Below are 25,194 nucleotides of genomic sequence, written 5' to 3'. Positions count from 1 at the left end.
CAGGAGGCAGATCGTGGTTGGCTTTGTGGTCAGTCTGAAGCAGCGCCACATCCCTACACCTGGGATTAAAATGAAAGCACATTCTTATAATATTCCTGTTGTTTTTAAAGAAATCAAGATTCTAGAATTCTCACTAGAGATGGCTCAGTGGCAAGGGCTGTTCTTCTAGAGGACTCTGATTTGATTTCAGCACCCACATGGCTGCTCAAAACCAGGAACTCTAGTTCCGAGGACCCAACATCCTCTTCTGGCTTCCACAAGCACATGGCATTTGGTACATAGACATGCATGTAGGTAAAGCATCTATACATATAATATGAATAAATAAAATCTGTAAAAATGAAAGAAAACATAAAAAGTATTTACTGCTAGGTACGGTGGCACATGCTTGTAATCACACCTGGGAGGCTAAGGCAGGAGGAGGAGTATGAATTCAGGGCCAACCTGAGGATCATAATGCGATCTTGTCTCAAATTTTTTTTTAAATACTTTGGAGCCAGACATGTTTCCAGCACTTGGAAAGCTGAAGCAGGAGGATTGCTATTAGTTCCAGGTATGTCTGGGCTTCATGACAAGCAACAGTCTATCAAGGGTTACTACCAAACAAGAGCTTATTTCAAAAACCAAGAAAAGAGACTGGAGAGATGGTTCAGAGCACTGACTGCTTTCCCAGAGGATCAGAGTTCAACCATCTGTAACTCTAGTCCCAAGGGATTCAATACCCTCTTTTTGGCCTTTTTAGGCATCTGATACACATGGGGTACAAAGATATATATGCAGGCAAAGTACCCATACATGTAAAATGAATAAACAAAAATAAAAGAAGAAAAGAATTGGAAGCTGGGCAGTGGTAGCATATGCCTTTAATCCCAGCACTTGGGAGGCTGAGGCAGTCAGATTTCTGTGAAATTGACACCAGCCTAGTCTACAGAGTGATTTACAGGGCAGCCAGGGCTACATACAAAGAAATCCTATCTCAAAACAACAAACAATAAAAAAGCAAAACAAAACAAATAAACAAACAAAAGAGTTGAGATGCAACTTAGATGGATGGCAGAGTCATTACTTAGTATGCATGAAGTCCTGGGTTTAGTTCCAGAACTGTATAAACTAGATGTGTGTGTGTGTGTGTGTGTGTGTGTGTGTGTGTGTGTGTGTGTGATGACATACACCTCTAATTCCAGGCAGGAGGATCAGAAATTCAAGGACATCCTCAGCTACACATGCCAGCCTAGGATAAAAGAACTCACTGCAAAAATGAAACACACACACACTCACTCACACACACACAAATGCACACAAAGGACCGATAGTAGAGGCTCAAACTTATAATCCTAGACTTGGGTGGCAGAGGCAGAAGGATCTCTGAAAGTTCAAAGCAAGACTTATCTACACAAGTTTCAGGCCAGGCAGGAATATATAGTGAGAACCCCGTGTCCAAAATAAATTAAAACCAAGCCAAACAAACAAAAGAGCAGTTTGCAAACTTTAATATGCACATAAATGTATGCAAATGCTTTCTAACTATATGTGTACCCAGCGTTGGACACATCTATTTGAAATCCACACCATAATCTTGGAAACAGATTAACCTCTTTTGACAGGTGAAAGAACAGACTTTAATACAGGGCCAGCCCCCAGAATCCTAACTGCTGGCCCAATGCTTTCACCAGTTTACAAAGCTCTATCCCTGCTCAGCCTTCTTTCTGGAAATCTCTAACAGGCAGAGCTGTGTAGAAAAGGAATGAACTTGAACTTGGAACAAAATGATGGCAAATGTTTCCAATTAAAATGAAGACACAGGCACTTGTCAGTGTATTTACTGCCCAGTTTCCTGAACGTCAAACACCAGGCGGTGGTTGGGGTGGTGGCATTCCTGGAGCCCTGGAAGGCAGCAGTCCTCCGGAAGCTTCTTTGTGCCAACTGCCACAACAGAGCTGCCCTGTCTGGGAACCCCAGTGGAAACAACAACCGGTCTCAAAGGCACTCATACTTTAGTGAGAATTGAAAAAGGACATGGGCTTTAAATTTTCCTGGAAAAATCGTGGCTTCTTTGCATGGAGATACCAACTTAGCAGGTGGGGCTTGTGACTCGGTTTGTAGGAAATAATAGAAGTCTGGGTATGAAGCTCGGCAGTGGTAGCACATGGTTTTTTTGTTTGTTTGTTTGTTTTTAAGACAGGGTTTCTCTGTGTAGCCTTGGCTGTCTTGGAACTCACTTTGTAGACCAGGCTGGCCTCGAACTCAGGAATCCGCCTGCCTCTGCCTCCCGAGTGCTGGGATTAAAGGCGTGCACCACTACCATCCGGCTGGCCCATGCTTTTAAGCGCATCACTTAGAGGCAGGCGGATTTCTGAGTTGGAGGCCAGCCTGGTCTACAGAGTGAGTTCCAGGACAGCCAGGGCTACACAGAGAAACCCTGTCTCAACAAAACAACCACTACCACCACCAACAAAAAGAAGTTTGGGTGTGATTCATCCTTGACTTCAGGAGTAAATCATTTCTTCAGAAGTTGCTTCATTTTCCTCCTACCTCCAGCTCCTGGACGATGACTTCCTTATCCTCTATTTCTTCTCCTCTAGAAGGGAAACAGAGAAGTACCATAAGAAAGCAAGTCCTGTCTAGTATCTGAAACAAGATATATTACAGTCTGTGGTTGACCCAGTGCTCACCTTACACAGTGTGTTTGAGAATTGGTACAAGGTTGCCCCCCAAAGTCTTCTCTGTAAAACTTGCAAGATCTTATATTTCTGCTGTAATGGTTTAAAAGTTTTTAGATTTTATATATATATGTATATATAAGACTATATATAGTTAATAAATTATATACATATATACACACATATATGGTTTTTTGAGACAGAGTTTCTCTAATTTTTTTTGAGTAAGTTTTTGTTTGTTTGTTTGTTTGTTTTTTTTTTTTTTGAGACAGGGTTTCTCTGTGTAGCCCTGGCCATCCTGGAACTCACTCTGTAGACCAGACTGGCCTCAGTCTCACAGAGATCTTCCTGTCTCTGCTGGATTAAAACTGTGAGTGTATCTTCTTCCCTGGAGCCACAGAACTCAGTTGTGGAAAATCAAACAAAAGCCTTACCTATGAAGTTGGCTGAATTACAGCAAAAATTCAGGTCCTAGCTTGGAAGGTATCAACAGTTAAGCTAAGGGCACTTACTGGTTAGGGAATGGGATACTATAATTTGAGATGGCTATGTGTGGGAGAACCCTATTGAAACTGAGAACTTTGAACCCTCAGATTCCAGAGTTTAATCACCTGAGGAACAGTCTCTCCACCTGCAGTAGATGTACTCGGATCCCCACCCCCTGAAATACTGCCTTTTCCACTGCTGACTGAGGAAATCCGACCTTCACTGTCTGCTATATCAGCAGTGACTTTCCTGAAGGAAATGCTAGACATTGCTAATGATCCTCAGGATCCACCAATAGTTGTCTCTAGACCTACAACCAGACTCAAGGCTATGCAGGCTCTTAGAGGGGTGGTAAAAAGTGTAAGCTGGGCATGGTGGTATAAGCCTTCAATCCCAGCACATGAGAGGCAGAGACAGGAGGATCTCTGTGAGTTAGAGGCCAGCCTAAACTACAGAGTGAGTTCCAAGACAGCCAAAGCTACACAGAGATACCTTGTCCAGAAAGGAAAAGAAGTAAAAGAAAATGAAAAGAAAGAAAGTGTAGTCCATGAGGAAACTCACTACACTACTAAGGAGCTTAATGAGTTTGCTAATTCAACCAGGCCGAAGCCTGGAGAATATGTGTGGGAATAGATTTCAAGGGTGTAGGATAACATAAAACCGAATCAGGCTGAGTTTATTGATACAGGCCCACTGAGTGCAGAATCTGGGTTTAATATGTAAGCTTGTACAGATGTCAAAGATTTTGCTTGAATGGTTGGCTGAAATATTTCTCAAAAGACGGCCTACTGAAAAGGAGCTGGGGGATACCTGATATCCTTGGCTTAATGTTGATGAAGGGATTCATGGCATAGGGAGGCTACAATGCTAAAGTGGATATGCTGTGTAAAAGCTGATAGTCCACAGTGGAAAGGCCAGAAAGGCAGCCCTTCACTAATTCTGTAAGATGGGCACCAGCACATCAGAAGAGCTTTGCTGTTGCCCTTTTCCTTGTGTCAGACCTTTGGGTTGGAGACGCTACTGCCTAGTTGGTTGAATTGAATGTAGTGAATTTATTTGGGCCCCAAAGTAGCAGGGGCCCTGAGGCAGCACTGAATTGCCTAATGGGCAGCACAGAAAAAACACTGTCCAGAATGACTGGACCCATAAGCACAGCACAAAGTGATTTTGGTGGCATGACTCACATGGACCTTTGGTACTGGCTAATCAAGCATGGGGTTTCCAGGCATGAAATAGATAAGAAGCCTACTACTGCATGTTTTGTTTGATCTGTGTAAGTGGAAAAATTCTCAAACAAATGGATGGTAGCAAAAGGAATCTCGGGCTGTGAACCAGTTTCTGCCAGTTTGCAGACCCAGAATCCCTCAAATGAAACCACAACCAGGTTCCCCCGTGGAAGGACCTTGATAAATTCCTGAGTTTTACTGTTAACCTTTCTCTAGTCCTTCCCCAGAGGGACACACAGCCTTTTAAAAGTGTAGTATATACATTGGGGGAAGGGAAGCAATCAGATATTCTGGGGTCTGATAGGTACTGGTTCTGAACTGATGCTGATTCTGGGAGACTCTAAGAAACGTCCGGACCTCCAGTTAAACTACATGTTTATGGGGGCCATGTGATTTGGCTGAAGTCTAGCTCACAGTAGGTTCAGTGAGTTCCCATACTCGTCATGTGGTTATTTTCTCAGTTTCAGAATGTATAACTGGGACAGATATACTTAGATTCCCTGACCTATGGAGTGATCTACTATGGTTGGAAAGGCTAAATGGAAGCCTTTAGAGTTACCTCTATCAGGGAAAAAGGTGAATCAAAAGCAGTATTGTATTCCTGGAGGAATTGTAGAAACCATCGAGGAGGAAGGATGGTGGCTCTCACCACATCTCCCTTTAACTCTCCTGTTTGGCCAGTACAAGAGACACATGGATCATGGAGAATGAGAGTGGACAATTGAAAACTCAACCAAGCAGTGACTCCAATTGCAGCTGGTGTGCAGATGCGGTGTCCTTACTTGAACACATTAACACATCTCCTGGTACATGGTATGCAGCTATTGATCTAGCAAATGCCCTTTTCTCAGTGCCTGTCCATAAGGACCACCAGAAGTAATTTGCTTTTGGTTGGCAAGGCCAGCAGTATACTTTTACAGTTTTACTGCAAACATTTTATTAACTTTTGAGCCCAATGATGTAACTCAGAAAAGATCTTGATGACCTGAATCTTTCACAAAATATCACATTGGTCCACTACGTTGCTGACATTATGCTGATTGAACCAAGTGAGCAGGTGGTAGCAACCACTTTGGACTTGTTGGTAACACACATGCGCATCAGAGGATAGAAAATAAATCAAACCAAAATTCAAAGGCCTTCTATCTCAAATTCTTGGGATTTCAGTGGTGTAGGGCATGCAGAGATAGATATTCCTTCTAAAGTGAAAGATAGGTTATTGTACCTGGCTCTTCCTACTGCCAAGGGGGTGGGCAGGGAACATGTTTAGAGGGCCTGTTTGGATTCTGAAGACATGTTCCTCACTTGGGTGTTACTCCAGCCAATATATCAAGCGACTTGAAAAGCTGCTAGCAGGCTGGAGAGATGGCTCAGCGGTTAAGAGTGCCGACTGCTCTTCTGAAGGTCGTGAGTTCAAATCCCATCAACCACATGATGGCTCATAACCATCCGTAATGAGATCTGATGCCCTCTTCTGGGGTGTCTGAAGACAGCTACAGTGTACTTACGTATAATAAATAATATTTTTTTTTTTTTTGGTTTTTCGAGACAGGGTTTCTCTTTATAGCTCTGGCTGTCCTGGAACTCACTTTGTAGACCAGGCTGGCCTCGAAATCAGAAATCCACCCGCCTCTGCCTCCCGAGTGCTGGGATTAAAGGCGTGCGCCACCACGCCCGGCAATAATATTTAAACAAAAAAAGAAAAAGAAAAGCTGCTAGCTTTGAGTGGGGCCTAGAAAAGGAGAAGGCTCTTCAACATGTCCAGGCTGCTGTGCAGTCTGCTTTACCACTTGGACCATAGTGATCTAGCAGATCTGATAGTACTTGAGGAGTCAGTGACAGAGAGGGATACTGTTTGAAGCCTTTGGAATTTTGGAGCAAGGCTCTACCATCATCTGTAGACAACTATTCTGCAGACAACTTTGAAAGAGAGCTCTTGGCCTGCTATTGGACCCTAGTAAAAACTGAACATTTGACAATGGGTCACCACGTTACCATGTGACCTGAGCTGCTCACCATGAGCTGGGTATTAATTTAATACATCAAGTCATGAAGTAGAATGTGCATAGCCGCAATCCATTATCAAATAAAAATGGTACATACATGATTGGGCCCAAGCAGGTCTTGAATGCACAAGCAAGTTACATGAAGACTTTATCCAAATGCCTATGGTTTCCACTCCCATTATAATACCAAGTGCTTTCAAGCCTGTATCCATAGCCCTATGGGGTATGTGCAAAGACAATCTCTGTGCACCGTGTCTGTGCATCGCCTGTCAACACAAAGTTGATGGCCAATGAGCTGAGGCAAGATTAGAAGATGGGACATCTGTCAGAGAGAGAGAGGAATTCTGGGAAAGAGTCAAGAGTGGGAGATTTTGCCCCAGACTCAGAGGAGCCAGACAAATGAAACTAAGGAGAGGCAACTAGCTATGTGGTAGATATAGACTAGAATAAATGAGTTATAGAGGTTACAAGCTAGTTGGGGAACAAGTCAAAGCTTATGGCCTAGGCATTTATTCATAAATAATCAAGTCTCAGAGACATTATTTCAGGAGCAAAAAGGCTGGGTAGAAAAGCTTGTGGCTAAGATATGTCCTGAGATTGGTTGATCGAGGAAAAGAAAACTAGAGCTTGGTTTACTTAGGGTTCTGCACGTTATACAGACACCACCTGGGCCTGGACAGCAGCAGCATTACAACCCCTTTGTGGGACAGCCCTGAGAAACTAGCAAAGGGGAATCTTTAGAATGGGTAGAACTTCAATCAGTGCACATGGTCATATATTTTGTTTGAAAGGAAAAATGACCACAAGTACAATTGTTCTCTGATTCATGGACTGTAGCCAGTGAGTTGGCTCGATTGTCAGGGACTTGAAAAAAACATGATTGGAAAATTGGTGAGAAATGAATCTGGGGAAGAAGTATGTGACCAGATCTCTCTAAATGGGCAAAGCAATGAAGATACTTGTGTCACATGTAAATGCTGATCCAAAGGTGGCTTCAGCAGAGGAATTTAATAATCAAGTAGACAGGAAGATCTGTTCTGTGGACAGTCAGCCTTTCCCTTTCCTTTCCAAGCATCCCTACCATTGCCTAATCCCATGAACAAAGGAGCCATGGTGGCAGAGATGGGAGTTATACATAGGCTTGACAACATGGACCTCCACTCAACAAGGCTGGCCTGCTTAAAGTTGCTTCTGAGTACCAGATCTGCCAAATACCAACACAGCCTCAGATCTGGCACCATTTCCCAGGGTGACCAGTCAGCAACCGGTGGCAGGCTGACTACATTGAGCTACTTCCTCCATAGAAAGACAATGTTTTTTTGTTTTGTTTTGTTTTGGTTTTTTGTTTGTTTGTTTTCAAGACAGGGTTTCTCTGTGTAGCCCTGGCTGTCCTGGAACTCACTCTGTAGACCTGGCTGGCCTCGAACTCAGAAATCCGCCTGCCTCTGCCTCCCAAGTGCTGGGATTAAAGGCGTGCGCCACCACGCCCGGCTTGAAGGACCATGTTTTGTCCTCACTGCAGTGGATACTTATTCTGGTTATGGATTTGTCTTTCCTGCATGTGGAGCTTCTGGCACAACCACCATCCGTGGACTTACAGAGCGCCTCATCTACCATTCTATTATTCCATACAGCATTGCTTCTGACAAAGGAACTCATTTTACAGGCAGAGAAGTTCACCAATGGTCTCACAATCATGGAAACCACTTGTCATATGTTCCCCAACATCCTGAAGCAGCTGCCCAATACAAAGATGGACCTGCCCTTTGAAGACACAGTTAAAGTGCCAGCCTGGAGAGCTGCAGCAGGGTTCTGCAGAAGGCAGGCTATGCTTTGAATCAGTGTCCAATATATGGAATAATTTGTCAGAGAGCCAGGATCCACAGGCTCAGGAATTAAAGGGAGGAAGAGGGGATAGTTCCACTCACTATCACTCTAGTGATCCACTAGGAAATTTTTGCTTCCCGTTTCTGAACCCTTAAAATCTTCTGGCCTAGAAATTTAGGTTCCAAATGGGGGAGCACTCCTGCCAGAAGAAAAAACCAAACATTCCTTTGATCTGGAAGCTCAGACTACCCCCGGCCACTTAAGCCATCAGGCTAAGAAACAAATAACAGTGGTTGGTGCAGTGATTGATTCAGATTACCAAGGGGAAATTGGATTGCTTCTACACAATGGAGGTAAGAGAGATTATGTCTGAGTGCAGAAGATCCTTGGTGCTAGCATGGTCTGTGATGAAAGTCACTGGGAAACTACAACAGCCTAATCCAGGCAGCATGACAAAGGGCTTAGACGCCTCAGAAATGAAGGTATAGGCCATTCCTCTAAGAACAGAACCAAGACCTACTGAGGTGCTTGCTGAGGGTCGAGGAAATATAGAATGGGCAGTAAAAGACAGTAGTTATAAATATCAGGTAAGACCATGTGATCAGCTGCAGAAACAAGGGTTAGACTTGACATAAGTGTTTGTGCAGATACTTGTGTTTTCTCTCCTTGATTTCTTTATCATGCAATAAACATCAATAAAGAGACTATCAGTGGTTATCATCTTTAAGTTTGAAATACTAATAGAATGTCACTCAAGATACATTGCCACCTATTCTAAAATTTGTAATACATCTACAGTTGTGCAATGGATAGTTATATCATGTTAGATATATTTATGACTGGGTTAAAATTTTATTCTATAAGTTCTGTCCCTCTAGAGAACCCTGACTAATACAATATATAGTAAGACAGGAAGCATTATGGAAAAATACTTGTATTTTCTAAAAAATGAGTAAGGTGGGACATGTCCAATCAAGGAAAATAACTGACAATATTTGTTGTCAATAATAAGTTTTGGGTTTTCAAGGGAAACAATTGAAATTTGGAAACTTATATCCATCACTGTGGGTTTTGACAGCTTTCATAACTTAAGCACTCCCCAGATAAGTCTGGTAGCACTATTAACAAGTATTACTTACTATTTTATAAAAAACAATTTGTTTGTTTTTATGTACATTGGTATTCTGCCTGTATGTATGTCTGTATGGGGGTGTCAGATCCCCTGGAACTGGAATTATAAACAGTTGTAAGCTGCCATGTGAGTGCAGAGAATTGAACCCAGGTTCTTTGGTTAAAAACAGCCAGTGCTCTCAACCACGGAGCCATCTCTCCAGCCCCAACATCTATTACTTGGTATTATATAATGAATTCTGCCATTATTTGGACAATCTATATAAGTCAGTGAACCAACATCTCCCAGATGACTAATGGAATGCTTCATACTTTAACATCAGGCTGAGTAAGCATTCATCAAAACACAACCCAGGCCCTGCTTAGTGGCACATGTCTTTAACCCCAGTACTCAGGAGGCACAGGCAGGTGGATTTCTGTGAGTTCAATGCCAGCCTGGTCTACATGAGTTTTAGGACAGCCAGAGCTACACAATGAGACCCTGTCAAAACAAAACAAAACAAAACAAAACTCCCCCATATCCAGAAACTCAAAAGTTGGAAATGGTAGTTGCAGCCCAGCATTCAAGAAGCTGAAGCACAAGGATGCTTGGGCTATACAAACAAAGCACCTCAAACGACAAGAAAAAGTAGACCAATGAATCTTAATGTAGTAGATTCAAAAACTGTAATCATAATTTCAGATCTTCAATGCAACTAACCTTAAACTGCCATGTAAAAACCCCAAACTCCTACTTGTCCAAGTTTTTGCTTCTGTTTTATGGTACTAGAGATTGAACCCACTACATTCTAGCTAAGTGCTTTACTAGTGAGCTAAACCTTCAGCCCAGGCAAGATTTATATAGCGTCAAGAGAATATCTATAGTGACCTGAAAGGGCTACTAATATATTCCTACCTTTCCCCAGTACAGATCTATATGAACTGGTCTTTCTCTCATATCATTCCCAAACCAAAATATTTTCAAGACTGAATGTCCAAGCAGATACAATATTCTAGTGCTGTTTATTTTTGAAGATTTTATTTTGTAGGAGTTTGCATGAGTGTAGGTATACATATATGAGGTCACATCTGCTTGTGCATATGCAAAGACCAGAGAAGAGTGTCAGATCCCTCAGAGCTGGAGTTACAGGCACTCATGTGAATCCCAGCTCTTTTGTGAGTGCTAGAATTTGAACTGTGCTTCTCATAACTGTGCATCAAGCCCTTTTAACCACTGAGCCATCTCTCCAGCCTCCAATACTCTAGGGCTCTTCTATTAAGCTGGACATTAATGAGATTTGTAGAAATGTAAATGTATGAGTTTCTGTATATCACGTGTGTACATGTCCTAGGAGGCCACAAAGTGTCGCACCCCTGGGAACTGGACTTCTAGGTGATTGTGAGCCACCTGATCTAGGTGCTGGGAACCGAAGCCCAATCCTCTGCAAGAGCAGTAAGTACTCTTAACCACCGAGCCTTCTCGCCAACCTCTTGGCATTTCTTTATACATTCTGGATATTAAAAACCTCAAAGATACGTGATTTGTAAATACTTTCTCCATCACTACTGTTAAAATGATCTTTGACAATTTTTAAAAATTAAATAGCCAGAAGTGATGGCAGAGACCTTTAATCCCAGAACTGGGGAGGCAGAGGCAGGAGAATCTCTATCCATTCAAAGCTGGTCTAGTCTATATAGAGTTCCAGGCCAATCAGGGCTACAGAGTGAGACTCTCTCTCAAAATTCTCTTTAAATAATTAAAAAATAAATTCCAGTTTATTATTTCTTTTGTTGCTTGTTTCTTTGGTGTCTTAATAAACTAATGCCAAATCCAAAATTAAATCCAAATCCAAATGAAAATTTGCTCATTTATAGAACTGACTTATTGCTTGCTGGCTTGTTTTGAGACAGAATCTCACTTATTCCAGGCTGGCTTTGAACACCTGACTCTCCCACCTCCATCTCCTCAGTGCTATGATTACCAGCATGTGTCTGGGTTCTTCATTTTTAATTAAATGCCTGGAATTTATCTGACACATTGTATCTGCTCAGTAGTTCCAAGCACTCATGTCAGGCATCTCACAACTGACTGTGACTCAAGTTCCAAGGAATCCCGTGGGGATCCACATGCAAAATGCCAGCCATAGATACAGAACTTCATTTAATAAAACTTGTTTAAAAAGCTTAGTGTGGTGGTGTAGACTTCTGATCCCAGCATCCAGGGGCTAAAATAAGACCATAAGTTGGAGATCATGGCTGCACAGCAAGACCCATCTCAAAACAAAACCATAAGCAAAATGAATGAAGTTTTAATTTCTTTCAGCAAGGATTTATAATTTTCAAGGTACAATTTATTGTACTTTGATGCTTTTAACATTATTTTAAAGGGAATTGTTTTTTTTTAATTTCTGTTATTTCATAATTTGTGTGTATGTGTGAGTACGTGTGTGTACATGTGTGTTTGGGTGTATATATTTGCATGTGTCTGTGTTCTTAAAGGCTTTCTGTGAATACGATTATCTCCTCTTCAAATCAAGATAGTTTGCTTCTTTTCAGCTTGTATACTTTACCTCCTGTCAAAGAGCTCTGGCTAGAACTCCAGGGTTGGGCTGAATACAAGTGCTGAAAGGGGGCATTCTGGGTTTTTTCCTGTTTCTTAATTAATTAATTAAAAATAAATAAACATTTACTTATTTTTGAGACAGGGTTTCACTATGTAGCCTTAGCTAGCTAGAACTGGTTCCACAGACCACACTGACCTCGATCTCATAGAGATCCACCAGTCTCTGAAATATTTATTTTTAATCATGTATATACTTGTGTCTGTGTGAGTGTATATGTATGGATGTGTGTGAGTGCATGGATGTGTGTGTGTATATAGGTGTCTGGAAGTGTGTGTATATGGATATGTATGGGTGTATGGATATGTGTATGTATGGTTGTGTGTGTATATAGGTGTATAGATGTGTGTGCATATGTATGGATGTGTGTGCATATATATGGATGTGTGTGGATGTGTATGGATGTGTAAGTGTATGGATATGTGGATATATGGTTGTGTGTGGGTTCCCTCAGAGGCACCAGGTGTCATATCCCCTGGAGCCAGAGTCATAGGCAGTTGTAAGTCACTTGACTTGGGTTCTGAGAATCTTACCTTATTCGGGTCCTTTGGGAGAGTAATACACACTGCTGAGCCATCTCTCCAGCCCCTGTTTTATTTCACAGATAGATAGATAGAGCCTGTATGTATGCTGTGTACTACATGCATGTGGCGCCCGTGGAGGTTAGACTAGAAGGCATCAGAGCCACTACAAGTAAAGTTACAGGAGAAACCAGCACAGAAGTTCAGGGAACAGAAGCAGCATCTGGAAGAGACATCAGTGCTCTTTAACTGACAAAAAATTTCAAATATTTACAGTTTTATGTATGTATGTATGTATGTATGTATGTATGTATGTATGTTTTGAGATGAGGCCAAGCAGAAATAATTCTGAGAAATATCTCCTCAAAGGTATATTGTCCCTAATTTAGGACATTATATCAACAACAAACATAATGAATTCTAAGTCCCCGGGAAAGAGCCTGGCGGCCAGGTGCTACTGCAGCCACTTCTCTGGACTGAGGGAGGCAGAGAGAGGATGGCCTGGGGGAATGCACGTGCATGTGCTTGCATGAGCTCTGTCCCTATCTTTCAAATTACCTGATACTGTTGCCATATCTGATTTTGAACTTATACACATTGGGTCCTGCATGAAGGAACCTTGTCTCTGGAAATGGGTAGGTGAATGGTTTTAAACTCATTGTTTTTGACGGCAGCCTAAAAAAAAAAGTAGAAATATTAATCAGTAATAAGCTAAAGATAGCTCCTTAAAATATAGGAAAGGAAGCCTATTTAATCCACAGCATCTCTTCAGGGGTAAAATGTTCAACATAATATCAGTGGCCATGAAGCAGGCTCATGCAGCACAGCTGTTGATTACCTGGACCATTCTCTTACCCATATAGTGAAGATACATGCTATAGTGAGGATACATGCTATAGTGAGGATACATGCTATAGTGAGGATACATGCTATAGTGAGGATACATGCTATAGGGAGGATACATGCTATAGGGAGGATACATGCTATATCGGAACCATATTTATATAAAGGCAAAAAGACAAAATTCAAGTTTGTTTGTTTGTTTGTTTTGAGACATGGTTTCTTTTGAGACATGGTGTAGCCCTGGTTGTCCTAGGACTTACTCTCTAGATCAGGTTGGCCTTGAACTCAGAGATCTACCTGCCTCTGCCTCCCAAGTGCTGGGATTAAAGGCATATGCAACATTCAAGATTTCATTTTTTATTTTATGACTGTGCTGATTAGTTATAGTGTTTGTTTGTTGACTTGACACTAGCTAGACTAGTTTGGAAGAGGGAACCTCAACTGAGAAAATGCTTCCATCAGATTGGCCTGTGGGCCAATATGTGAGGCACGGTCTTGATTAATGGCGGATGTGAGAGGACCCAGCCATTGTGGGAAGTGCCACCGCTGGGCAGGTGGTCCTGAGTTGTATGGGAAACTGAGCGAGTCAAGGCGAGCAATGCAGTAAAAGCATTCCTCCATGCTCTCTGCTCCAGTTCTCGCCTTGGCTCTCCCTGATGATCAACTGCAACCTCTAAGCCAACCCTTTCCTCTCCTAGTTCTTTTTGGTCATGATGACGTATTGCACCAACAGAAAGCAAACCAGGACAAGTCACATTTTGCATGAGTTCAGAGATAAAAATCAGTGACACTGATTTTTCTACATGCCAGAAGAGGGCATCAGATCCCATTATGGATGGTTGTGAATCACCATGTGGTTGCTGGGAATTGAACTCAGGACCTCCGAAAGAGCAGCCAGTGCTCTTAACTAACCTCTGAGCCACCTCTCCAGCCCACACCTCCAGCCTCTCTAGGGCTTTTCTGTAGTTTAGAAAGTCTACATGTTAAAGCACCAATCATAAACATTGCAGTCTCTTGGCCTTTACGTGCAGGACTTTTAATAATAAAGAGGTCTAGAGTTTCCAAGGATCAAAGTTACCGAGTTGTATACAACTCCTGGACATTGATTTTAATAGAAACAACTGAGATGTAATGAACACAAAACAGAATTTTGGTCAGCCCTAATGTTCCTACTGGATTTTTGAACATCAGTCTCTCTTCTCTTCTCTCCATCTTTTCCTCTTTAATAAGAAACATTTCAGGCAAGTCCTTACTTTGTAAGCCAGGCTGGCTAGGAACAGTGTAGCCGAGGCTGCCTTCAAGCTCATGGCGGTTCTGCAGCCGTAGGCCTGCGCCTCGGTTTCCCTACACAGTGGCAATGGTTTCCTACACAGTGACAATGGTTTCCTACACAGTGACAATGGTTTCCTACACAGTGGCAATGGTTTCCTACACAGTGACAATGGTTTCCTACACAGTGACAATGGTTTCCTACACAGTGACAATGGTTTCCCTACACAGTGACAATGGTTTCCTACACAGTGACAATGGTTTCCTACACAGTGACAATGGTTTCCCTACACAGTGGCAATGGTTTCCTACACAGTGACAATGGTTTCCTACACAGTGACAATGGTTTCCTACACAGTGACAATGGTTTCCTACACAGTGACAATGGTTTCCCTACACAGTGACAATGGTTTCCCTACACAGTGACAATGGTTGATTTGCTTTTTGAACACAGGGTCCTATGTGGTTCAGATTGACCCTGAACACAAAACAGGTTTTGTTTTGTTTTTTTTTTTGGTTTTTTTTTTTTTTTTTTTCGAGACAGGGTTTCTCTTTATAGCCTTGGCTGTCCTGGAACTCACTCTGTAGACCAGGCTGGCCTCGAACTCAGAAATTCGCCTGCCTCTGCCTCCCGAGTGCTGGGATTAAAGGCGTGCGCCACCACGCCCGGCAGGTTTTGTTTTTTAAGATTTATTTATTTTTATACAAGTACACTGTAGCTGTCTCCAGTACAGCTTCACTATAGCTGAGCTGCTGAGCTCAGGGGATCTTCCTGCCTCAACCTTCTAAATAGCTGGTGATGAGGTTTGGTTTGTTGCTATGTATTTTAATACTAAATTCTATATCTCAAAGTCTAATTGCCTCAAGACAGTGAATTCTTCATTATGCCAGCTTTTGTTGTGAAAACCTAGCTCCTTATTTAAAACTATTGGTTGATTAAAGAGGCCTGCAGCCTGTAGCTGGGCAGAAGAGAGGTTGGCAGGGCTTCAGTGCCTGGGCTTGGTGTCTAGGGCAGGGACCACAGAGGAAAGTGGAGGAAGAAGGAAGGTACCATGGGGTAGGTGGATCCTGAGGGCATGACCATGAGAGCCAGCCTGTTGGCAGAACATGACAAATAATGTCAGGGTTACTGACAGGAAAGTAGACAAAATAGCACAGAGGGTTGATATCTGCCCAGCTCTAATTCTTTAAGGCTTATTATAAATATAAAGGTTTTGTGTTTTTTATTTGGGAACTAAATCATCTAAGGTGGGGTAGAAACCCCCAAACAATATTTACTGAAACAAGCTTGTGACTAGCTAACAACCACTTTTGCTACCCCCTATTCTGTGTCACTTGCAGCTTATGCACCAGGCAGCATAAACTTGACAGAAGAGGAAGCTGAAGCACTTCTGAAGGAGTGTATGTCCATCAACTACTTTGTTAGCCTAACTTCTTCAAGTTATAGAGAGGAAGAAACCAAGATTATAAACATAAGATCACACTACTGAGTCCATATGCATATGCATATGCATCCCAACAAAGCCTTGAGCTCACTAATGTGGCTACTGTGGCCCAGACCTGCGTCTCATTCACAACAACCTTCCTGCCTCAGTCTCCCAGAGTTCTGGTATTGCATGCATACACTGTCACATTCTGTACTCATTCCATCATTTTTTCCTCTGTATTATCTTACACCCTTTCTGTTCAGCAGAGAAAAATCTGTGGCAGCATTATAAAAGATATGTGCAGAGCAAGGGGGGTGGGGCGGCAGAGTGAGTGGGGCTGGAGTGAGCAGAGGTCCTGAGTTCAATTCCCAACAACCACATGATGGCTCACAACCATCTGTACAGTTACAGTGTACTCATAACATGAAATAAATAAGTCTTTAAAAAATTTATGTGCCAAAGAAACTGAATTTCTTGAAATTTCCAAAGTTCAAGTCTGGGCTGTAAGTAAGGAGATATCCCAGTGTCTGATCTTGGCTGTTTGGAGGCCAGGACTATTTAGACTAGAATTTCAGTCAAAAATGAAAAGTAATTTTTGCCATCTGCAAAGCTACCAGAGAGGAAATGCTGCGCACATCCTGAGGGGGAAAAATGGTAATTTTCCCTTGCTCAGGGGATGGCAGGAATCCAAGGTGAAGTGGATCAGCGTTGGATTCAGATGATTTTTCTAAGTAGGCAGGGAGCCCACCTGGTGAGGCTTAGGTTTGCCTCAGAAACTCAAGCTATTCAGAGCGCTGCAGATCCAGTCTTCTTCCCATAGCCTATGGCCTGGGGCACGTAAGAAAAAGAAGTGAAGGACATGTGCTAAAAAGGAAAGTCCAGAGAGTAAGCTTCATGTGTTGCACCATGGCTGGCTGGCTGAGAAAATAAAAAACAGCTCTCTTCTAGCTGAGGCCTGTCCCTATTAATTGCTGGCTGCCTGCTTCAGATACAAACACCACACAATAATTACTTCATTTGAAAATAAAGATTAGACAGCATAGTACAAAACAACCACATGGCAGTAGTAGCTCAAGAATTTTACAGGGCTATTTTCCAACTTTGGCTACTGTAGTGACAATTCTAGAATTTTGCTTTCTCAAAAAATAAAAATAAAAAAAATAACATTTGAAATGTAAATAAAATAACCAATAAAATTTAAAAATAACATTTGAAATGTAAATAAATAAAATAACCAATAAAATAAAATAAAACAACAGAAATATAAGAATGTGCTTTTGTTTTAATCCCAGGCGTGGGATGTGGGGCTGCTTCAGACTGACCACAGCAGCCATGATTTGCCTGGTCCTTCATTGGGGGTGTGGTTTTGTCAGCTCCAGATAGTTTCTGCAGTTGTGTGAAATTTGGAATTCTGGGAAATTTTCTTTCTTTTTTTTTTTTAAAGAGTCACTTATTTTATTTATATGAGTACACTGTAGCTGTCAGACACACCAGAACAGGGCTTCAGATCCCATTACAGATGATTGTGAGCCACTATGTGGTTGCTGGGAATTGAACTCAGGACCCCTGGAAAAGCATTCAGTGCTCTTAACCACTGAGCCATCTCTTCAGCCCCTTGGGAACTTTTCAGAGAGTAAGTAAATGCTAGAGCCTCAATAGGCAGGATTGGTGGTTGGTGGTCATTGGGGGGGGGGTAGTTGTGGTTAATTGTCACGTTCAAAGAAGAAACAAAATGAAGGAAATTAGATTCAGGGATCTCTATTCCCCCCCTCCCCCAGTCTATCCTTCTTTCTCTTCTATTTAGTGATGGGGGTAAGACAGAGGGGGTGGGGAGATAAAAGGTGGGAAAAAAAAGAAGAACCCGAAAGCAACCAAGACCAGCTACAGACTACTGTAGTCATGGTGACATTAGGTGTCAGCAACTATTAAGTTGATGGGACCTTATAGAATAAAGGTCAAAGTCTAAAACTCTGGATGGGAGAAAACAAATCCAGGAAAGTTACAGGAAGCTGTACCACAGACATAGAGCTTAGGAGACCGCACCTTTGCCTTGTTCTTTTCTTTGTTTTTGGAGGGGTGGTGATGGTGGTGGTGGTGGTGGTGGTGGTGGTGGTGATGGTGGTGGTGGTGGTGGTGGTGGTGATGGTGGTGATGTGGTGGTGGTGGTGGTGGTGGTGGTGGTGGTGGTGATGGTGGTGGTGGTGGTGATGGTGGTGGTGATGGTGGTGATGGTGGTGGTGGTGGTGATGGTGGTGGTGATGGTGGTGGTGGTGGTGGTGGTGGTGGTGATGGTGGTGATGGTGGTGGTGGTGGTGATGGTGGTGGTGGTGGTGGTGGTGGTGGTGGTGGTGATGGTGGTGGTGGTGGTGGTGATGGTGGTGGTGGTGGTGATGGTGGTGGTGGTGGTGGTGGTGGTGGTGGTGGTGGTGGTGATGGTGGTGGTGGTGGTGGTGGTGGTGATGGTGGTGATGTGGTGGTGGTGGTGGTGGTGGTGGTGGTGATGGTGGTGGTGGTGGTGGTGGTGGTGGTGATGGTGGTGATGGTGGTGGTGGTGGTGATGGTGGTGGTGGTGATGGTGGTGATGGTGGTGGTGGCGGTGATGGTGGTGGTGGTGGTTCGAGACAGGGTCTCTCTGTGTAGCCCTGGCTGTCCTGGAACTCACTTTGTAGACCAGGCTGGCCTCGAACTCAGAAATCTGCCTGCCTCTGCCTCCCGAGTGCTGGGATTAAAGGTGTGCGCCACCACGCCTGGCTAGTATTAGATTTCAAAGACATCTTAGAAAGAATTTTCAAGGTTTGAGTAATTTGTTTCATATAAAGAAACATCTGGGTCAGTAGGCAGAACCTATGAGGGACCGAATGCTACTGAGCATGATAATTATTGGTCATGGGTGGTTACAGTAGGGAAGTGCAATCACTAGTCACTAAACACGGATACCGCATTGGAGAATAAAGAGTGTCTACATTTACTCAAAATACATGAACACAGCAAATCTAACCTGGTAAGCTGCTGAGACCACAAATGTGTGTGGCAACAACATAGGGGGATCCTACTGATGGTACACACCCATGCCCCAGGTTTCAGGATTGAGATCAAAGGTATGTAACCACTTTCTCCTCTTTCCAAAGTCTTTGGTAGGCTCCAGAGATCCTTCCTGTTAAAGCCGAAGTAGATTCAGAATCTCTGAAAGCCTGTTTCTTTCAACGAGATTTTTGCAGACAAGGCACTTACAGTTCCAACTATTTAATTTTAGAGGACACTGGAGGGAAGCAACCTCAGCAAAGGAGGAAATGTCTTCCTCCGTCATAGTGCTGTCTGGATGATTGTGAAGAGTATGCTTCCTGGTTGGGAGGCGGTGGCGCACGCCTTTGATCCCAGCACTTGGCACTTGGGAGACAGAGGCAGGTGGATCTCTGAGTTCGAGGACAGCCTGGTCCACAGAGAGAAACCTGGTCTCAAGAAACGAAGACAAAACAAACAAACAAACAGAAACAGTATGATTCCTTTGGTCTGTGAAATTTTCACCACAGCCTATCATTGTTTAGTCAGTTTATTAATTCCAGGTAATTCCAGGCAAACTCATTCTGGCTTAAATATATTAAACCAAAATATCAACTTTTCTGATTAGTTGTTATTAAAATTATGATTTGGGGTATGAAGAGTTAAGCCACATGATGCATTTTTTTTCAAGAGTGGGCAGGGTGAGTGGTGTGTGTCTATATTCTCAACAGAGGCAAGATGATCTCTGAGTTTGATGCCAGCCTGGTCTCCATAGTGAGTTTCAGGTTAGCCAGGGCTACACAGAAAGCAAAGAAATAGTGCCAAGTGTAGGTTTGGTGGCATACACCCTTAATCCCAGCTCTCCAAAGGCAGAGGTAGGTGGATCTGTGAGTTGCAGGCCAGCCTTGTCTACATAGTACGACCCTGTCTCAAGATAAAATGTGTTAAAATATGAACAGGAAGAGACTGATGGTCAGCTCCAGATTCTTGGATGCTTCCATGCTTAGTAACATCATTCTGTTCTTTTACCTGTTTCTTCTGATCCTTTCTACTAAAAACCTTTAACATAATAACCTTTAACATTGGCCTCTGTGCTGCAAAAAACTTGCCTTTAGAGCTGTGCCAGATTTGATTTTGTTTAGCAGGGAAGGGTAAACAATAGTTGTGAAGATACTCTGAAAATAAAATTAAAATGTCTTAGGAAACAACTCAATAAATCAGAAGTCAAACTCTTAAATGACTCAGCTAAGTACACCTTCCATTTCTCCTTAACCACACTGAAAGAGAATGGAAGTTACCTCTGCTGAATAGGTAGGTCCCAGACTGTGCTCCTACTCTAGGAAACAGCATTTCCTTTGCTCACTACCCTACCCAGTATCAGGTCCAAAAGAAACTGGTGACAAATTGTGGTGGTGTCTATCAGCATACCAAGGAGCATGCTGCATCCCGCCTCCCCCCAGCTCTTCTCACAAGGTCGCCTACCCCAAGCTTCTCAAGTTCACCTGTCCCAGGAATCATTTTGATGTAAAACTGCAGGTAATAGGAATTTTTATTTTTATTTTGGTTATACCAACTGGGTCTGCTGCTTAAAGCAGCAAACTAGAAGTTTACAAAAGAAAGAGAAGCAACGTTGTATTTTCAGAAGGGCAAATGACAGAAGAACAGCCTCATCAAGATAAAGAAAGCTCCTTTCACAAAGTTGAGCTATAAGCCCTATGTCTCTGAGATACATAACTCAAGGGCCTTAGAGGCAGAAGGAGGGGGCATGAAAGTGTGGAAGGACACACAACTTTGTTCTTGGCATGGAACAGTGGAACACTCTGAAGAAACCGCCTCGTTATATAAGGGAAGAAAACTTCACTCAGGAAATTTGAAATATTTTACTAGCTTTAATTCAATTTTTGGTGAGATATTGGGGATATAAAATTGTACTCACTAAGTTTATGAAGACAGGCAATTTAGTGAAATTCAGGCTCAGTTGTAGACTTCTTGCTCAGCATCCATGAGGCCCTCGGTTCTATCCCTACCACTACACACACTAAACTGACAGGCCTACCCTGAGGTCATCTGATTTGGGCAGAGTTACACAGCCAGGCTAGGACTAGGCCAGCAGCCACATGTAGTGGCACACACCTTTAATCTCAGAATTTCTTATTTTGTTTATAGGTACAAATATGCCACAGCAAATCCAGGAGGTCAGAGGTCAGTTCTGCCAAGCGGGACCCCTAGATGGAACTCAGCGGCAGGCTTGGCAGCAGGTACCTTTACCCACTGAACCATGTCACTGGCTTTAGGCATTTTAATATCTGGCTGCTAGGAAGAAAAGGATAGAAGCTGAGCGGTAGGTAGAACGTTGCTGCTAACTGGGACCTGGAGCTTTTGTAGTGATAACTGGACTTGAGATACATTACATTAATGCAGGAGAAGGATACAGGAATCAATGATGACTTCTGGAAATTGGGTAAGCCATAGTGCTTACTCTTAACTGCCAATTCTGGAGAAAAAGCTGTAGGGGATAGAACCCATAGTTCTGTTTCTGTGAAGTCTGACAGGACTTATACACTAACTAAATGGTTATACTGAGGAAGCAGTGTCCTACTCTGCAAGGGATGGAAACCAGGATGGAAATACAAAGTTGAGTCAGCGGCACTGGAAGTTGTCAGATGGGATGATATCATCTAGGGAGGAAGTGCAGAGATGGAACAAAGGCCTTCCTTATGAGGCTGTTTATGGATTATAGAGCCTATCCAAATAAAAAAGAATTGAAAGGCATCATAGAAGCCTCTGGCCTTTATGCAAACACATGCATGCACATCTGCACTCATCTGTACACATCCTCACGTTAACGTGTATATAAATAACACACACACATACACAAACATGCACACTAGATGGTTGGTGGTTTTTTGTTTGTTTGCTTGCTTTGCTTTGCTGTTTTGACACAGGTTCTCAAGCAGCCCAGGCAGGCCTTTAACTGCACCTAAAGATAATCTTAAATTCCTGATTCTCTTGCCTATTCCTTTCAACTTCTAGGATACAGCTGCCTAGTTTACTGTTGTAATGTGTGGTGGTTTGAATAAGAATGGTCTCTATAGGCTCATGCTTGAATGTTTGGTCCCCAGTTGACAAACTATTTGAGAAGGATAAGAAGGATTAGGAAGTATGAATTTATTGGAGTAGGTGTGGCCTTGGAGTAAGTGTGTTGCTAGGGATGGGCTTTGAAGTGTCAGGCCCTGTGTGTCTCTCAGCATGTTGCCTGTGGATCAGGATGAAGCTCTCAGCTCTGTCTCCAGCATCATGCCTGCTTGACACTATGATAATGGACTAACCCTCTGAAACTGTACGCCAGCCCCAATTAAATGCTTTCTTTTATAAGTGTTGCCTTAGTCATGGTATCTCGTCACAGCAACAGAACAGTACTGAAGACAACTCAAAACAAGAGATGAACAGGACCACATTACATAGACTCCTGTTGTTCCAGACAGAAGCTATCAGTAGGATGGTCTTTAGTGATAAAAGTAGAACTGCAGTGTAGAGCGACCTGAAAGATGCCCACTCATGATCCAGTGACTTGACCAGGTGAAGGACAGGGACAGTCAGAGATGACTCCTGTGGCTATGCACCATGGCTCACACCTGAAACCCTAGCCCTCAGGAGGATGAAGGAGGAGAAGTGTTATGAGTGTGAAGACTGCTTGGGCTCAAGAGTCAGACCCTGTTGTTAAAAAAGGAAAGAAAGTAGACAAGATAGCTCAGAGATGAAAGTGTTTGTCATGCAAGTGTGAAGACCAAAGTTAGGGCCTCCAGCACCCATGTAAATGTCTGGTGAGCTGGAATGCCAGCCTCAGGAGGTAGAGACAGGGATCTCCACAGCAAGCTGCCTAGCAAGACTGGTTGCACTCACAAGCTCTAGGTTTGATTGAGAGGCATCACCTCAATTGGTGAGGTTGAAGAGTAATGGAGGCCAAATTCTAACATCAACTTCAGGCCTCGTACACATGTGAATACACATACACACACTACATATACATGAAAATGAAAAAAGAAAAAGAAATGTTAAAAAAAAAAAAGCAAACCCAGTTTGCTGAGAGATACCCGGTTACCTGAACACCTAACCAAAGACACACACACACGCCCTTCCTGGGGAAACAGGGGATTTTAGGAAAGAAATTTCTCCAAATATTTTTCTTTAAATATAATTGTTTCTATTATTATTTTGTGTATATCAGTGTTTTGCTTCTATATATGTCAGTACACCACATTGAGCCTGGTGCCCACAAAGGCCAGAAGAGGACATCAGATCCCCTGGAACTGAAGTTACTGATGGCTGTGGACCCCCATATGAGTGCTGGGAATCAAAATCTGGTTCCTCTAAGAGGAACCTGCGCACTTAATCTATGAGCTATTTCTCCAGCCCCAGAAAATATGTCAGTAGTCCATCCCTATGATCCTAGCACTCAGGGTGGAGGCAGGATCAGAAGTTCAAGGTCATCCTTAACTATGTGCTGAGTTTCAGGCCAGCCTGGGTTACATGAGACCCTGATTCCATGAGTATCCAAACCAAAAACAAACAAACAAAACAAACAAAAAATAAAGAAATGAACAAAACCACCAAGCAACAAAGACTGCAAAGCAAACCAAAACACAAGAAAAAAACAACAAAACATGTGACAGGAAGCATGTCAATGAAAAAGTCGTGTGTGTGTGTGTGTGTGTGTGTGTGTGTGTGTGTGTGTGTGTGTGCGCCGCTATTAAACCTGGGTTAGGGAGTAGTTAAAAGCCAGAATGAACACTTCCTTTGACTATCTGGAAGTTTCTGTACAGAAGGACTGGGTGGGGGCAGTGTCTGAGAAAGCTGGATCGGTGTCCTAGGCAAACATGGCACCACCCTGGACATGAGAGGGTTGAAGAGCACTCCTCACTAGCCCAGAAGACATAGCTCTCATCATCTCTGAGCTGGTTACCCTCTGGAGGCTCATGGCGGCCATTCCCTGCCACTGCCACCCCAGCTCTCCACCCTCTTCAAGCTTCCAGTCTGCACCAGTGCCCAGCCTGCCCTTCAAGGCCTTATAGCCAACGGCCGGGTTGGGCAATCCCCAAGCCAGGCCTCAGGGACCAGGGTCCTCCAGAGGCTGCGTGTGGGGCCCGGCCCAGAAACTTCCCTCCAAGGCGGAACCCGCTCAAAGCCCGGGGACACCAGCAGCGGGGCGGCGGTTACCTCAGCCTCGAAGCGCTCAGGCGCTGACAGCCACACTTGTCGCTCGCACACTGACTAGGGTTCCTCCAGCACCTCAGAAAGGTGGCCACGCTTGACTTTCTGCTCAGAAATCTTTTTTTTTTTTCCAAGAGAGGACGTCGAAGTCAAAAGACTGCGGGCCAGGGACTCAGGTTCTCGTCGGTCTCCTCTGAACTCGGCCTTTAGCTTGATGTGCACAAGCGAAGCCTTGGAACTTCCCGCCAAATCCTCCGCGCACGCGCAGATTTGAGGCAGGGCGGGGTTTCACAAAACTGAAGCCTGCGCAAGAACACCTAACTTCTGAGCGTCACGCGCAGCCTCATGACCTATCCCTTAACTACTATTATTGTTTCTTGAAAAAAACCTTTCTCGCGCCGGGCATGATGGCACACGCCTTTAATCCCAGCACTGGGGAGGCAGAGGCAGGCGGATTTCTGAGTTCGAGGCCAGCCTGGTCTACAAAGTGAGCTCCAGGACAGCCAGAGCTATATAGAGAAACCCTGTCTCCAAAAACAAACAAACAAAAAACCCCATTCTTGTGTGTGTGTGTGTGTGTGTGTGTGTGTGTTTTACAAGCAGCATTTTGCTTCCTTCCACCATGTAGGTTCTGGGAATGATGTGCCGGATGCCCAAGAGCGTTTTACACTGAGATTTACGCATGCATTGCTTTCTTCCCACCTGCGCACCTGCTCCAGTCGGGTAAAACTACTTTGAGGTCTCTCCTCTGTGCCAGGCACTCTCCATACACAGCACTGTGGTGTATGCTTGCCTTTCATCCTCATTGCCAGACCCTAGGGCAGATCTTTTGTAGTCTGATTTAATCCAACCAGGAAATGAAAGGATTTATGAAGTCAGGATGCTTGATCAGTCATGGTATTCTGCTTCCTGTTGGTCGGGTTTTATGTTCTGAATCATTAGGGAATTTGGCATCCTTGCCTACACAGCCTAGTGTGCTGGACTGGT

General features: G+C 43.4%; 1 protein-coding gene across 4 annotated transcripts in view; it reads right to left on the bottom strand.

The window, feature by feature from the left end:
- Window positions 1-24,451, bottom strand: part of Majin (membrane anchored junction protein) — a 39,886-nt gene extending 15,435 nt beyond the window's left edge. For 2 of the 4 annotated variants that reach the window (NM_001165919.2, NM_001377075.1), the window contains exons 1-3: window positions 24,214-24,451; window positions 13,016-13,132; window positions 2,533-2,578 (exon numbers count right to left, since the gene is read on the bottom strand). In NM_001165919.2, the coding sequence (NP_001159391.1) occupies window positions 2,533-2,578; window positions 13,016-13,116 (147 nt within the window). In that variant the 5' untranslated portion in view covers window positions 13,117-13,132; window positions 24,214-24,451. Of the gene's footprint in view, window positions 1-2,532; window positions 2,579-12,469; window positions 12,681-13,015; window positions 13,133-24,213 lie in introns of those variants that run through there. The other 2 variants (XM_011248644.2, NM_001377074.1) reach the window with 2 other exon arrangements.
- Between the last annotated feature and the right edge of the window lie 743 nt (window positions 24,452-25,194).

Source organism: Mus musculus, chromosome 19 (assembly GCF_000001635.26).
Source record: "Mus musculus strain C57BL/6J chromosome 19, GRCm38.p6 C57BL/6J".
Classification (NCBI taxonomy): Eukaryota; Metazoa; Chordata; class Mammalia; order Rodentia; family Muridae; genus Mus; species Mus musculus.
The sequence above is the reverse complement of the archived record's forward strand: the minus strand, read 5'-3'. Positions and strand labels throughout refer to the sequence as shown.